Source organism: Alexandromys fortis, unplaced genomic scaffold (genome assembly GCF_014885135.2).
Source record: "Alexandromys fortis isolate MF-2015 unplaced genomic scaffold, M_Fortis_MF-2015_v1.1 scaffold_124, whole genome shotgun sequence".
NCBI lineage: Eukaryota > Metazoa > Chordata > Mammalia > Rodentia > Cricetidae > Alexandromys > Alexandromys fortis.
In genome coordinates, this window is record NW_026067995.1 from 2,379,519 (window position 1) to 2,396,509 (window position 16,991).

Sequence of the window (16,991 nt, forward strand, 5' to 3'; positions counted from 1 at the left end):
TTAGGTACCAGAGAGTCCTATAATAAAGGCTCCTGAGACCACACCAATGTCTGAAAACAATGGCTAGAAAAGCTGGCAAGGTAACTTACCCAGACGGTCTCTGAGCACAATTTCAACATAACTTAAAACACCAGCTATATATTAGGGAACTGGGCTTCAGTTAAGCTCTCTAGTGCTTTCAGATTTTTAAAAAAATTCCTTTTATTAAAAAAAGAAAGAATTGTCATCTACAAACTACTTTGTATCTAACTATGCAAACACAACATCAAAATACTCTATTAAATTCCCTGATGGAGCTGACAATTTTATGAATTTCCAACAGGACATATAATGAGGAAGATCAGTAGTTCAAATTATAGGCATTAGCTGAGTTTTCAGGATAGAAAGCTCAGCATTTAAAAAGTCTGCAATGTGTATAGTTTTGTGGGTTTGATCATTTGAATCCAGTCATTGGCAGTCTAGAAGCAGCAGGAGGTTAGGGACCATAGGACTGTACCGGGGACACAAAAGCAGCTTCCATGCAGGACTTCAAGTGTTGCTATCAGATATATTTAAGTGACACTTTACAGAATAAAGCTGGTAAAAACCAAATATATCCCCCCAAGACATTTAAAACACAATGATTTATCAACAGTTGCCATTTCCCAGCAATAAGAAAACAGTTGGTACAAGTTCAACACAAAGCTACCTCTTGTCTTGTAGGAAATAAACATATATAGAGATACATGTACACATATACATTATCTTCAAAATTCAAATCTGTTAGTTTGTTTTACTATCATATAAAAACAATCTCCCTATGGTCAAATTACTGAAAAAACACAAAGGCTAAAAAAAGGAAAAGCACATTTGCCACGTTTAAAAATTACACATCGATTCAGAGGTTCTATTTATTTGATTATAAAGTTATATACTCTAAGGACTCAGACTCCTAGGATTAAACTGAATCAAACAGAAGCAAATCCACCTTTTCCCAGTCCTTGGAAAGGACACTCTGAACCCATTCACTCCAAAAAGAGATAAAAGAAATGTTCCAATTTTGAACTGGCAAATTAGGAAAACGCGGTCACCTGGAAGCGATGGACAGAAAATGGAAGGACCCACAGGAGAGACTGAGGCAGAACGCAGTTCCTGGGTGGGAATCTGGGAGCTCTGGGTGGCAGAGAAACTCACTGGGAACTTGGGTCAGACAGCCACGGCTTCCCCGTGTGACTCCTCACCGCGCAGGGGCCTGCAGCTCATCCCCACACTCATGCTGTCTGTTTTGTAAATGAAAGTTTTAACTGGGCTACAGCCATGGTCATCGGTCTCTATACTGTCCATGAAGTTTCCCTGCAGCACTGAGAGCTGAGGCTGCGACAGATACGTATTTCCTCTAGGCTTTTACGAGAACAGCTTCTGGAACGCCCCAGCTAGTTTACTACGTGTTACCCTAATTACCTAAAAGATGTTTGCTACGACTCCCAAGAATAACCTCAGATTTACTCAACAGCCAAATGTATACCTGAAATTAGTTCTTGAGCTTTGGGCGGGGGGAGAAAGAAAAGAAAAAACAAAATTAAAAAAAAAAAACTTTGTTTTTAGCAGCTACTTGGAAACTTTCACTGGGAAGGAGGGGTAGGGAGGAAAGGAAAAAACGCTGCTATGTTCTCTGAACATTTTCGTGTTGGTGGTCAGGACGACACCGTCATTCCTTTAGTCTTTATAAGTGCTTTCTGATGCAGTGCTTTTTGCCCCTCTTATTAAACAATAAATAACCTTTAAAGCCTTCTGTTGAAAATGCTTTGTTTGATGAGGTGCTGTGCAGGAAAGTTTAAACATGTAAGTAGGTACTCCCCTTTAGAAAAGTCGGGCTGAGAGGACTCTGAATTCTGAATCTGCAGAGGGAGAAGGTGAAGAATTAATATGGAAATTTTAACTCTACAAAGCATACTTTAGAAACCACAGGTGTAAAACCGACACCATTTTTGAACAACAAGGTCAAATGAAAACAGGGACGTCTTTCAAGTTTGAGGAAGAGTTTCGTGCTCCTCCTCAGCTAGGAAAGATCCTGAGTCGCTGGAGTTCACAGGTGTTTCACATTTCCATAGTTGCCAAAGCACAGAAGATAAACAAGGAGAGGATAGTGATCAAACACAAACACACCAAGATAAAGGGTTTTTTTTTTCTCATAAAGCTTAAAAGTTTTCGTTGCTAAACGAATGGAAAGTACGAAACTATATCCTAGAGATAGTTCCATTCAAACACCACTGGACAGTTCCAAAGTGCTCTCACTGTGCCTGCGCAGTCCTCACAACAGCCCTGTGAGGTAGACACAGCAGCTAGTAGTATCCTAATCTCAAGATAAGGAAACTGAGGCAGAGGGAGGCCAAATGACTTGCCTACCGTCACACAGCTAGAAGACAGAGCAGGAACCAGTGATGAAATGCTTAGGCTGTCTAGTACCCTTTCGTTATCGCTACTGCCTCGGGATGAGTAATGTTCTCTATCAAAATTGGAAGGCTACGTTAGTTCATTTCAGTGACATCGTAACAGTAAAGTTAAATGAGAAATACAAGAATAGTAGGTCTGATGACTTTACTCGACATAATAAAATTGGTGCAAAACCACTTCTGTCTACTTACTCGTAACTTTTTGGTCCAAATACATAAAATATGCAATATTTACAGCATTTTCCTTTTTTTCTTTTGTAAATGCAATGCTTTAAAACACATTATAAAGCACCGTAGTAAAAATAGTCTACAGGTAAAAGTCCAGAAGTAGGAAAATCCTACAGTATCACAGCTCACCGACAGATCGCACACCATATGGGATCACCGACACTTCAGTGTACTGGGTTACAGACAATTCATGGAGAAACAAATACTAGACTCACTTTTTGATAGTAATGTGTGGAAATCCCTAAGAAAGCTTCAGATAATGCCAACATTCTTAAAAACCACACCCCAATATTAGATACTGGGGAGACAGGCATCAGGAATACTGCTTTAGCATTGTCTTTTTTTACAGTGTTATTCATGGTTTTAAGTTGATTTCTTTAACACTAATGATCATCCAAAATATAAAGCATACATAAATATGGGAAAACCCAACTATAGCAGAAATAGTTCTGAGAAACCATGATCAAACACTCCAATAAACTTTGTGAGACCCAATTCACAGAAACAAATCAGATAACGGCAAAGTTATTAGCACTATCCAGCAGAGGTGTGCAACAGAAACCTCTAGAAGGTGAAGTGGCAAACAGATTTATCTTCATCCAAAGAGAGGTGAAAAAAGGCTTTATCAAAAGCAAGAGAATCATAGAACCTCTTCTGAAATGGTATTCAGCCTCCTGATTCAACTTGCATGGGTGTATTTTAGGTGATGTGATATCTCCCTCACCTGGAGGAGATTATAATTATCACGGAAATAAAAACAAAATAACAAAAAAATATCAATGTCTTACACTTAAAAACTCCTTAGAACACTGACATCCCATTCAGCATCTAGTTTCTTGACATTCATGTCTGTTCCCTAGCTCAGCCCAACGAGAACGGGCTCGGACACATTATCAGCAAAGCAGGTGGGGAGCTGAGGACAAGGTGACGACGGAGCCCAGTTCAGGTTCAAGACTGCTTTGGCCACACTTGTACTCAGTTCGACTTGGGGTAAATCTTTTCATAGAAAAAGTTCTGTGTCAGGATATAGAGGTCTCCATCTTTCTCACGGACCGCGTGGGCTCTGATGAACTGGAACTGCTCCAGGGCAAACTCATAGAACTCGTTTTCCATTTTCCAGATGTCAGACTGCTGCAGCTTTGCGATGGTTTGCTTGGTGGGCAGTTTCTTCTCTGTGGTTTTCCTAAGGTGGGATTTCTTTCCTACTTACAATGGAAAAATAAGAAAAGTAAATAATTTTTATAGAATACACACAGGCAATGCCTCTTTACTTGAAAAATGGCTTATGTTACCATGACACACTGAAGGGCAAGTAACACACTGCCTTCTGACATTAATACAACCCAGCAAAAACCAGAAACTCAACATCAGCTGAGGCTTGCTTTGTTAGAGGGTGAAGACTTAAAAGAGGCAAGGAATGTCCACACAAAAAAACACAGGCTCAACGCTGGGTGAGTGGGGGCTGTCACAGTGTTCTGAGGATCAACGCTGGGTGAGTGGGGGCTGTCACAGTGTTCTGAGGATCAACGCTGGGTGAGTGGGGGCTGTCACAGTGTTCTGAGGCTCAGGTCCTGGACTCGGCTTCTGCTGATCTGGGTCTACGATCAGGCTCACGCAGCTAGAGCTTTCACTTTGTTGAGCCATCTTGCTGGCCTTTGTTTATTTAAAAACTATGATAAAACATGTATCACTAAACTCTCAATTCTACCATCATGGAGAACTGGGGGCAGGTGTAAGCTCTAGGAAGACTTTGAGTGATGGCATGCTACTGAATTACTAAAAGGAAGCCATCAGTACAGGACTGACTCACAAAGGCCGGGAGGCACAGCACAATGACTGCTCACGTGTTCAGTATTCCCATCAGAGCCCATTCTAGAACACTAGTCTAATTTATTATAGAGTCGACTTGTAAACAAACAAACAAACAAGTTAGGATCTGCTTTAGAAAGAAGCCTATTGTGTACATACCTGTACGATAGAGGTCTGTAGCACCCCGGAAAAACCGGGGCAAAGCGGCCTCGAGTAACATGATGAAGTCCTCCAGCTCTTCAGTCACTCCCACCAGGAAGTACTCATTAACTAGGTTATACTTAGCTTGATCCATAGCCCATCTGCTTCCCACATTCCTGAAACCACAGAAAAAGAACTGAGCACTGGGTTGTGAAATGGGTTAAGTGTTCTCATGCTCCTGATCCTCCGTGTTATGGAGGAAGTAGGCGAACACACAGCTACAGCTACAGCAGACATTACAACAGCATCTTAGGGAGGTACCAGTTTCCAACTTCCTTCCGCATCCTGCTCCCGCTCCCATGTAGTTACTTAGACTCTACTACAGGGTTCTGAATACGAACACATTTTAAGGACAATTTTAAACATTCACATTTGTGTTATATATATTTTCTTTTCTGACTTGGTGTGCATTCATGCTTTAAACTACTCTAAAACTTTTTTTATTCTGAGAGCCCCTACGGTAAAGGCGAAGCAATTTGTATTTAGTGTTTATCTGAATTTGTAAATTCTGTTTCTTTTCTTTCCATAAACTTTAGTATTTTCTGAAATATCAGAAAGAGAAAATAAGTAAGAAACAGCTCTACAAAAATCTCTTTGTTTACAGTGTCAGCTCAAACGTCGACAGGCTTCATCCGACACAGACTGCACCTCTGGGATCTAATTAGCACTAACGTTCTTCCTGCTTTGCTCTGGCTCTGCATCTTAAGTGCCAATGTGACCTGCGGTGATGCCTTCACTTTGTGTTTTCTCAACTATTTGAAGAAAGTCAAAACCACAGACCAAGAAACCGGGTGTGGTAGTACATTTCTGTCATCCTGGCATTTGGAAGGGAAGACAGGAGGGTCAAGAGTTCAAGGCCAGCCTATACTACAAGAGATTCTGCCTCTAAAAAAACCTAAGAAGGAGAGGATGAGGAAGTAGATTAGTTGATTTCTAAGATCTCCCCAATATTTCATTGTGTATGAAATATATGAACTACCCTCTCTAATTAAAACTCAACTACGCAATACTTTTTATTATTCAAAAGCAAGGCTGGCAAACGTTTTGTGACAGGTAGAGAGTAAATAGTCTACACTTTGCAGGCTATATGGTTTAAATCACATTATTGAATTCTGCTATCTCAGCAGACAGTAAATGCACCATCATTAGTGCTGTGCTCTAATAAAGCTTTATTCACAAAGAACAAGTGCTCGGCCATATTTAGGCCATAGGCTGGGTTCCTTTCCAGAGGAAATGTCTAAAACCTGAACAGACACTTTCCCAATGCTTCTGATTCATCCTCAACAATGACTCTTTGGTCTACAAGCAGGACCTTAAACTTTATGTCAATTTCTGAGGCTCAAATAATTAAGAAATCCTTTGAATTTCCCAGTATAGTGTAAAAAATACTAATTTTGAATAGACTTTTTGTTTCTGCATTTTCTATGAAAACGACTGAATAACCAGTTATGGTAGTGCACGTCTGTATTCCCCACACTGGAGAACCCGAGGCAGGAGAATCTCAAGTTGAGGCCAGCTGAGGAGCTGGGTAGGCAGCCAGTGACCCAGTACTTGCCCAGCCTGTGAAAGCCCCAAATCTGGTCCCCAGCGCCTCAAAACAAAAGACTGACTAGAATAAATAAATATGTACAATTATTTTAAAACAGAACATTCTGGGGAAAGTTTTTATAAGTAAAATCTTTTGTACTTCATCCTCACTAGCAGACTAAATAGAACTCTACTTTATAAGAATATTGTTAGATACTCCTGAACTCAAAATAAGTTTAACAATAAAACCAGGTAAATACTCTGCCCACTAACTAGCTTTATTTGATCTACTTGAAGCAGAAAGTTTAGGAGAAAATAAGGTTTATGGAATGATCTCTTACCTTTAAGGTCTCTGCTGGAATACAGCAAAACAGAAGGCCAAAGCCAAAATAATAACTGCATTTGATAAAACACACTGTGAGGATGTGTACAAAATGCATCTTTTAAGAAATTTATGTGTAGACGACCACATTCCTGCTCGTGAGATGTGGGTACCCAGATATGGAAGACAAGCACCTTAATTAAGCTTATTTTCCTACCAGCACTCTGAGCTGTGGCCACAGAAGAATGGGATCTGAAGCCAGAGTTTCTCTGGAGCGCAGTCTGAGCCGCCCTCAGCCACACATTCATCGAAGGTCTGCAGCAAAGAGAAAAAGAGCATGGTCAGCCAGAAACCCAAGCCTCAAGTTAAAAGACCGATTTTTATAATCTCTAGCCCGCACTACCCTCCCTTTCCTCCATTCTGGAATGGCAATGTACATCCTGTGCCATTATATGTTGGAAATATGTGATCTGCTTTGATTTTGATTTTATAGGGGATTATAGTTAAGACAGTGCATGAGTATCATAAGAGACTTTGAACTTTTAAATAAGTCTAAGACTGTTATAGACTATGGAGACTTTTGAAGGTGGACTCAATGCACTTTGCATTATGTCATGGCTACAAGCCTATGAGGGCCAAGGAACGGAATGTGTTGGTTTGGATAGATATGGCCTCCATACTCGTGTGCTTGAATGCTTGGCCCATAGGGCACTATTAGGACATATGGCTTTGTTGGAGAAGGTGTGACCATGTTGGAGGGAGTGTGTCACTGTGGAGACGGCTTTGTGGTCTCAGAAGAACAGCCAGTTCACTTCCTGCTGCCTGCTGATCAGCATGTAGAACTCTCAGATCCTTCTCCAGCACTAGGTCTGCCTGCATGCTGCCATGCTTCCCACCCTGACAATAACGAACTAAATGTCTGAAACTCTAAGTGAGCCCCAATTAAATATTTTCCTTTATAAGAGTTGCCATGGTCATCGTGTCTCTTCACAGCAATAGAAACCCTAACTAAGAAAGAGGGTGAGAATTTTTTTTTGTTTTTAGACACGATCTCACTGTGTGGATCAGGCTGCCTTGAATTCACAGAGATCTTCCAGCTTCTGCCTCCCAAGTGTTGGGATTAAAGGTGTTTAAATTAGGTTGGCCTGTAGCTATACCTATGAGGGATTCTCTCTGCTGCATAACTGAAGTAAGAAGACTTGCTGACTGTACTGAAAGGGAGGGGAACACCAGGTACAAGGGAAGAAACATAAAGGGGGGAATATTACTTATTGAAAATAGACAAAGTGAGCTGAAAACAAGTTTGAGTACATTAATTATTCTCTGCAGCTGACTAAAGACACTGAGTAGCTGCTTCCAGTCCCTGCTACCTTGATTCCCCTGAGCTTATGGGTCTGGTCTAGAACAGTGAGTCAAGAAAACTCTTTTCCCTTAAGTCACTTTCATCAGGGCATTTTGTTACAGCAACAGGACAGAGAGTAAGGCCTTCTGAGTTAGATTTCCTGACCAAAGCTTACTTTAAAAAAGTGGCTTTACCAAACAGGGTGGGCAACAAGCACATGTTATTTCTCCACTTTTCTCTATTAGACCCCAATTTTTATGAAGACCATGGCTCAAGGAACTACGTGCAACAGGTCAGGAAGTTTCTGATTTCATGCCTATTTCTAACAGGCCCAGCACATGGCATGTTCCCTATAGCTCAGGACTCTGCTTCTTCAGGCCTCTACCAGACTAGAGTGCAAGTCAGAAGACAAGTAAGTTACTAAATAAGCTCACCATCTTCACTACTGGTCAATGTGTGCACATGATCATGTGTGTGAAATTCAAAGACATTAAACAGATTGGCTTCAGTATAAGAAAGCAGCATGGTAGGAGACTAGGAGACTGCAATATTAAAAATTTCCATAATTTACTATGTATACAATGTAGACTATATGCAGACAACTCTGGGGATTTCATGCATACTATTTGAATTAAACTGAATAATCATACCGGATGGCTATTTTAACTCAATTCTTTAATTAGCATCCTCCTGGTTCCTGTGTTCTTCAAGTATTTTAGTCTTTCAGGCAAAGAAAATTTAGAAGACTTCAGATCTGTTTTTAGGCAGTAGCTTTAAATCTGCTATCGGACTCAGGCAGACTAAAGTTACCGCCCCAACTAAATCCTCCATAGGTCAAACTGTCAGCGTCTCTTGCAGGGTCAGTGTGGCCATTCCGCCACGGGCTTCCTAATGGACTGAAGGCAGAAGGAATGTGGGCAACTTTTGGGTCACTTGCTCAGAAGGAAACAGCTTGCTTTCCCTTCCCTTTTCCCAGTGGGGGAAGGTGGCCCCGTGGTGGCCCAAGGAATGGCTCTACTCAGCAACAACATGGTCTTTTGTCTGCCAGGGCTGCACTCCTGTACTTGGTGATATTTCCTTAGAACAAGTCAACTGTGCCACTTGAAAGGAAATAACTGAGTGTCCTTGCCTGAAGACTGCTCTGGTCTCGGGTGGCATCAGTCATGCTTGGAGACAGGGTGAGCTCTCTATCTAAGGTCTGGAAGATGCTACTAAGTAGAGGCCGCAACCTCTTTAAACAGCCTCCAATCTACAGGAAGTGCACAGGATAAATGGCCATCTTCAGACAGAGAAATCTACCGTAGCTTGTGTAAAAGTTAGTTTCCAAGTGAGAAATAGCATTTTAGAAATGTGTATTTGACACCGTAAGCCTATAAGCTGTCGCTGATAATGTCTGTCGCTGGGTTAATAAATATGAATTTTTGGTACTGTATGATGAAAATGCATTAACCCTTGGGAGCACAATGTAACTGTATGAAAAAATGCAGGATGTCTAGAAACTTCCTGACTAAAAGGCCAATTTCATATACAGCATCAAACATATCAATGGATTTTAACTGTGAAAAGTTCACTGTGGCTCCACATCCTACACTTGAACCTTCCACTTGTCAAATTCAGTGTCATAGTAAAAATAGCCTCAATTTCTTTTCCAAATATTTATTTGCATATAGCTGGATTTCTTTATAGACTTTATCCAAAGGGGAGGGGGAGTGCAACTGATTGGACTGAATTAAAAAAAATATGAAAATCAGGCTACCTTTATTAAATTAGATATTGGAAGATTTTCTGAAATGTAAAATGATGCCACTTTTTTTTGGAAAGATGATTATTTAAACAAAAATATTTTTAGTTAACATGATTCTCTGGCTAGTGAGATGGCTCAGCAGGTGAAAGTGCTTGTCCCTAGACTGAGGACCAAAGTTTGATCCCTGAAACCCATAGTGAAAGGAGAGAATCAACTCCCACAGCTGTCCTCTGGTATGTGCACCCCCCCAAAATAAACGGCAAAAATAAACAAGCTAAAATTTTCTATGTAAACGATGACACTTACATTGGTAAATATTAACATATGGCTACATAAACAAAAGTTCTCTGGGGTCCTTACTTTTCTTTAAGATGTGTGTATACACGTGTGTGCTTACGCACTCAGGTGTGTGCACCAACCCACATATGCATATTGTACACACTTGCATATGTTTGCTGAGGCCAAGAGAAGGTATCTATCTGATCCACTGGAGCTGAAGTTACAGACAGTTGTAAACTGCACAGCATAGGTACTGGGAACCAAACTGGGGCCCTCCATAAGTGTTTTTAACCTCTGAGCCATCTCTCTAGCCCTGGGAACCTTGAAAAGAATATGACTAACTCAGTCTGGGAACATCAGAGACAAATCCATGGCAGAGGTAATAACAAAGTTCGATCTTAAATGTAAAAAAAAAAAAAAAAAAAAAAAGAGCTTTTTAAAGAGAAGAAAAAGCACTCTAAGCGTGAGGGACAACACGTGTGTAAAAAGTATGAAGCAATAATGAGTTCCATGGGCACGTGCATTTCATGTGGCTGAAACACTGGGCTGGGCATAACAGGTAACTAGGCTACAGAGGCAGACACAGGTATAAGATCATATTAGATTATGTCTCCTAAGCCTTAGGTAATTAAATAAATTTATATTTATTTATTATTTGTGGTGATATGAAGGGTGTGTTTGTGTGTGTGTATGTGCGCACAGTGAGAGACCAGTTTAAGAGCACTGACTGCTCTTCCAGAGGTCCTGAGTTCAATTCCCAGCAACCACGTGGTGGCTCACAACCATCTGTAATGAGATTTAGTGCCCTCTTCTGGCCTACAGGCAGGATACTATATAAGTAAATTAAAAAAAAAAAAAAAGATTTGTTGTGGTCATGGTGTCTCTTCACAGCAACAGAAACCCTAAGACAAAGAAACAAAATATATACAAAAGTAGATTCATCGACAATGATCCCCTAGAAAATTGTCAGTAAGTATAATGGTTAATATTGATTGTTAACTTAACTTAGAGTCACCTTGGAGACAAACTTGGGCTTTGTTTGTGAGAGGCATTTCCAGAGATGTATAACTGAACATGCATGTGTGCTCGCATGCGTGCTGAGGACAGCTGCCTCTCCTTCCCACTACCAAGCCTCCTGCCCCAATGAGCAGCTTCAAACCATGCACTGAAATAAACCATGACACAGCGGCAAGAACAGAAACTAATACAGCAGGGCTGTAATAAACATGTATGCTGAGACAGTTCCCAGTCACAGGATTATCCATGTTACACTTCACCACTGCTTCTCTGCAGTCCTGAGCACCCTGCAACGCCAACACTGGACAAGGAGGGCGCTTATGAGCAACAGCAAGCACATTACCTTTTTGTCTCCTTGTTTCCGTCTCCTTAATCCTGGTCTGTAATCATCGCCAAACCTCAGAAAGTAATAGTAGGAAACTAGCCTCTCGATAGGGTCCCTGATGACATTAATATAAATGGGCTTCTTCTTCACACCGAATCTGAAACAGCAGAATTCCAGTGAGGAGGTCAGCATTTTCATTAGTGCAGGCATGCCCTGCAATTATATACAGAAGTCTGAAGTACTGATGGTATATGGAAGTAATAAAATGAATTAATTAAAATGAAATTGAGTATGTGAAAATTGGGGAGTATTTCATATCTAGGATGCCACAAAGTAAACAAGAAACAATTCAAGAAATGATAGAGAATACCCACCTATGCCCTCAAGGAATAAGGAGGCAATCTGTCCTGAGGGGCCCTGGAGGTGTGGATCTGGCAGGCCCTGCCTATGAGGGCTCTGCTTTCTGAGGAGTTTAAGCAGCTACACAGCCTGTGATTAGAGGACTGCACAGTGAGGCCCTGAGATCAGATCCTAGGCACGAACTGGCCATTGTCACCCTTGGAGATGATCAGTGTGTCACTCAGATACGAACACGTGCCTCAGCCCATCACTGGCCAACCTTGACAATGCCAACCCCATGCAGCCTTAAGAACTCACAAGTGCCAGCCAAACGTTAGCTGGGCCTCATCTATACAGGCCTATCAGGGTGATGTTTCTACCATGTCATCTGTGGAAATGACAGGTATCCTATGCCTGAAGCTACATGCACTATACCCAGATTACCAGAGTACCTGCCCCAGCCTTCTCATGAAAACTGTATTCCATCTGCTCTATCTCGTAACCTCTGCAGGACACACAGGGCAAGACACATTGATTAGCTGAAACAGCAACATCAACACTACATTTAGCGTCTACCTAGAACTAGACAAATAGTCTATGAGACACGCACCTTGGGACACATTGCCAGGCAACAGTCTTACGCTGCGGAATGGGAGAGGGGAACCGACCTCTCCAGTATCCAGCTCATCTTCTTTCCCAACAACTGACAGTGATGCTCTAGTTGGCTTTCTTGTGTCTAACTGGTCTACCTCAAATACCAATTCTTAACTGGTTCTCCTAGCACACCATTTGCAAGCTCGCCAGCTCTTCAGAACCTGAAATAAACTTCACTAATAGCTGAAGTCAAAACTAAGCTTCTGGGATTTGAGGTGCAGCTTGACTAGCAAGTTCAGGGCCCCATGATGCACTCCTAGTACCTCAAAAGTAACAATGGTGACAGCCTCATCCCAGTTCCTTGGTTATCTTACATTGGTCCTTTTATAGCTTAGGTGTCACCTTATTTATTGTTTTCTTCAATTCTACTCAAGGCAGAAGCTTCCAGTTACAGGCAGGCCTGACCACACCTCAAAAACCACACCAGTCGTCCTGATCTACAATGCTTGTTTTTTTTTTCCCTCCAACACCTCTCTCCACATTTTTTTTTTTGTGTGTGTGTATACCAAATGTACGCCAGGCAGTAATCTAGATTATACAGATACAGCAGTGCGGGGAGGAAGAGAAGAAAAGGAAAGAGAAAACCTTGTTTTTCTAGAGCTAACATTTTACTGAGGGGCAGAGAACAGTACATATCGGTGAGCTCAGATGGTAAAGTGCAGCGACTAGTACTTCAGGGAAATGAAAGGATGCCAGGGCAGGTGACAGACACACAGGTCATGTCCCACCAAGTCACACTGATGTTACATACAAAAGGGACACATCCAGATATGCGGGAGAAAGCATTCTGGAAGAGGGAATCTCAGAGGCTGAAGGTCTTGAAGGTTCTAGTGCCAGTGTTGGAGACACAGGAAGAAGGCTGTAGCATGAAGAAAGAGAGTGAAGGAAGATGGGAGCAGAGAGGCCACAGGCTTCGGGGAGTCAAGCACATGGCCCTGCAGATGAGTCTAATCACCCCTTTCCAGGAGACATGGGTGAGGGCCACTGGAGGGTTTCGGTAGAGAAGCGCAATGAGTCATCTTTCAAAGGCGAGTGGCTGTTTCAGGATGAAGAGATGTGACACATTCTTGTGTCCCCAACACCCACTGCATACAAAGCTATCTGCTTTCATCTGACACCTGCGGTACCCACATGCTATTAGGCTCAGGTAAAATCAACTCTGAGCTTGTCTTACTAATCCCCCGCTGTATGAGTTTTCTGAGGATCCATAAATCAGCAAGGTTTGAAGAGGAAAATGCGATGTTGCAAACATAGCAAGCACCTGATGAAAGGACCCAATAGAGGCTAAAGAGGCTGCAGCTGCTTTCCTTCTGTCTGGAACTTCATCGCCAGAACCGAGGGCCCAGAGAGCACAGAGGCACGAGGTATTACTTAGGGTGGGCAGACTGCGGGCACTAACCTCTACACTGCTCTGTATGAGAGCGCACTTGGCAGGAAGGCACTGTAAGGCTCACATACCATTTCAGCTAAGAGACAGCAATAGAAGCTACAAGGAGGGGAAAATGTATGGCACCGACAGCATCCCTTAGGCTGGGGGTTCCCCGGGAAACTACCACACTTTCCATCAGCTGCTGCCCCACTGTGAGCCAGGCCCTCAGTGCTTCCCAGCACCTCTCAGAATGTCTGCACTTTCCCTGTCTCCCTAGTCTCGGACACATGGACCAGCAAGGCAGCCAACAGAGTGCGACACTGTACAAACCTTTGCCGCACCTAGCGCACAGCTGTCTGTGGACACCGGGCGGCACTCATTATGTGTGAAGCACAATTTTAATGAGATAATCTGTGGGCTCATTCTGAAAATAGAAATGAGTTCTTACTTGTAACTGCAGAAGGGCTGTGGAGGCATAAAGGGCTGGAAGCAGGGGAGCAGAACAGAAAACGGGCATGATAAAAATGGCACCTGGGCCACACTCCACTGCTGGGTAAGAAACAAAGCTAACAAGGTCTGCTGGTTTAACTTTGCCAACCTTATAACCTATGGGGAGAAAACCAAGTTCAGTAGTTGAAGACTTTACACGGTTGTTGCTTAGGAACACCTGGGTGGAAGGACAGGAAACCTGCTCCTGTTCAAGGAGAACAAACCACTGACTGGTGAAAGAGGCGTGCACTTGGCGGGCGTCTGCAGACGAGTATTTCAGAGCACGCTCATGTCTACATCTAGCTACCCACCAGCAGGCTTGTTAACAGATACTTTAGAAATCTACACCATGTCAGCATATGTGGTGCACAAAAGGAACAAACACTAAAATTACTTCTTCACAACTACATTCACATAGCCTGGGTAGAATAACCAAAAACTGTCTGAAGAGCAAGGGCATATGCCAGGCATTTGAAAGGAACCTAATCTACTGGTCAAAGTCTAAAGGAGGGTCGAAGAAACTGGGAAGAGGGGTGACAGTCTTTAGGAAATACTATACTTTGAGACTTCTGTAACAGAGTTTCCATCTTTATTTAAGCACCAACTTAAAAAAAAAAAAACATTAGTATTGTTGTGTGTGCATATGCCCTGTGCCTGTGTGTTTAGGCCAGAGAATAGCTTGCAGGAGAAGCTTCTCTCCTTTATCATGTGGGTGGTTTCCAGAGTCAAACTCAGGTCATCAGTTTTGATGATGTGCCTCAACCCGCTGAGCTATCTTGCCAGCCTGTTGCAGGATGTTTGTTCAACTATGTAAATGTGTTGCATTTGTTTATGTTGCAGAATTATCTGTTTAACTATGTAAAGATGAGTTACATTTGTTTGTTTGTGTTGCAGAATATTTGTTAAACTATGTAAAGATATATTGCACTTATTTGATCATGTAAAGATGTGTTGCTGTTGTACCCTGCCTCCTTCTAATAAAAAGCTGAACCAATAGTGAGGAAGGAGTTATAGGTGGGCCCTGTGGGCAGGGAGAATAAGTAGAAAGAAGAATTTAGGCTCAGGGAGAAAGAAAAGGAGACAACAAGTGCCAGACAGACACAGAGGAAGCAGGAAAGTAGGACATAACAGAATGAAATAAAGGTAAAAGGCCCCAAGGCAAAGCATAGATGAATAGAAACAGGTTAAGTTAAAAGAGCTAGTGGGACAAGCCTGAGCTAAGGTCAAGCACTCATAATTAATAAGTCTCTGTGTCTTTATTTGGGAGCCGGGTGGTGACCCAAAGAACAGGTCAACTACACCAGCCATTAAGTCTGCATAAGTCTGGCTGCAAATATTTATGTGGTTCATACTAGTGGCAGATCGCCTTGGTTTAGTTCCAAAGAAGTAAATGACCTGTTGGCATCTGTTGGTCTCACTGATGACACTGTCATCAAGGACATTCATCTGTTGGGATGACTCCAGGTCAATAAATGCTACTGATAAATGAACAACGTACATTTAAAAAGAATGGTTATGAGTATTTTCAATTTTCAGGAAACGAACTCTTCACTCTAGAAAGAAAGGGGATGTCAATGAACTCATTGGTCAAGAACTGCAGCTTGTTTAATTTGATATTCACACTGGCATCTTGGAAATGTCCAACCTATATAATTTTAAAATAGAAAATATTGAAGTCAATGGCATTAATTTGTCATATCTAAACTATTTGAAAACTGTTCCTCATTAGGAAAACAGACAGCGACTGAGCACTTACAGGAAAAGTAGGACTAGGTAAAGGAATTTAAAAAATCAAAAGGGGTTAAGACAAGGGGTGGAAAATAGAACAAGAAACCAACTGCTAGATAAGAAACATTTATTTTTTCTATCCTAAAACTGCAGAAAAATTGGAAAGCCAGGACTCGACTTGAGCGGTTTTCAGATAGAAGGTGCACTCCTTACGAGTCAGTCTCAACTAGAAAGGATTGTTCACCTATTTCCCCGCATTCCCCTGGGTTCTCAGAAAACTCAAGTATGCTTCAGTCTTTTATTATCTGGTAAATAAACTGAAAAACGGAACACAATTCCACCATGAACTAACCATCATTCCTCTAACAGCAAGTAACTTATGGAACTCCACCAAGCAGAGGACGATTCCAGCCAAGGACATAGGAGCCAGTTTTTACATCTTTATCCTACTTTGAAGCCTTATTATTTTATGTGTATGGTGTTTTGCTGAATGATGTATGTGCACCATGCCTGTGCATCAGATCCCTTGGAACTGGAGTGATGGTCATGAGCCACCATATGGATGCTGGAAGCCAAATCCAGGTTCTCTGGAAGAGCAGCCGGTACTCTGAACCACTTAACCAGCTGTTCTCAATCTGTAGGTCGTGACCCCTTTGGGGGTTTGAATGAGCCTATCACAGGAGTTACCTAAGACCATTGGAAAACACAGATATTTACATTACCATTCATAACTGTGGCAAGATTACAGTTATGAACAACATGAGGAAATGTATTAAAGGGTTGCAGCATTAGGAAGGTTGAGAACCACTGGCTTAAACCATCTCTCCACCCCATGGTGCCTTTCTTGTTGTGGTTAACAGGGACTGAATGAACCCAGGTCTCCCACCATAACTAGACAACATTCTCCTACAGAACCACATAATAAATTTGTTTTTAAACATTAAGAATTATCCGTTTGCTTGTTCTGTAAAATGAGCTGTGTGTGTGAACATGGGTGCATGTGTCATATGTATGGTGGTTGTCAGAGGACAATCACGGATGACAATCCTCCTTTTCATTTCCTTTGAGCCAGGGTTTCCCTGTTGCTGCAGCAGGCTAGCTGGCTGCTGGGTTTCCAGGGACTCCACTGCCCCTGCTCCCCAATATGAGTACTTGTGCTACAAACCTGGTTTCTCCAAAGCTCTAG

The 16,991-nt window shown here is 42.0% G+C and overlaps 1 protein-coding gene across 2 annotated transcripts in view; it reads right to left on the minus strand.

The window, feature by feature from the left end:
- Positions 1-527: 527 nt before the first annotated feature.
- Hs2st1 (heparan sulfate 2-O-sulfotransferase 1) overlaps positions 528-16,991 on the minus strand; it is a 111,928-nt gene continuing 95,464 nt past the window's right edge. Inside the window, exons 4-7 of one of the 2 annotated variants that reach the window (XM_050160162.1) lie at positions 11,245-11,383; positions 6,737-6,834; positions 4,629-4,786; positions 528-3,865 (exon numbers count right to left, since the gene is read on the minus strand). In XM_050160162.1, coding sequence (XP_050016119.1) covers positions 3,636-3,865; positions 4,629-4,786; positions 6,737-6,834; positions 11,245-11,383 — 625 coding nt within the window. In that variant the 3' untranslated portion in view covers positions 528-3,635. The remainder of the gene's footprint in view (positions 3,866-4,628; positions 4,787-6,736; positions 6,835-11,244; positions 11,384-16,991) is intronic. The other variant, XM_050160163.1, reaches the window with a different exon arrangement.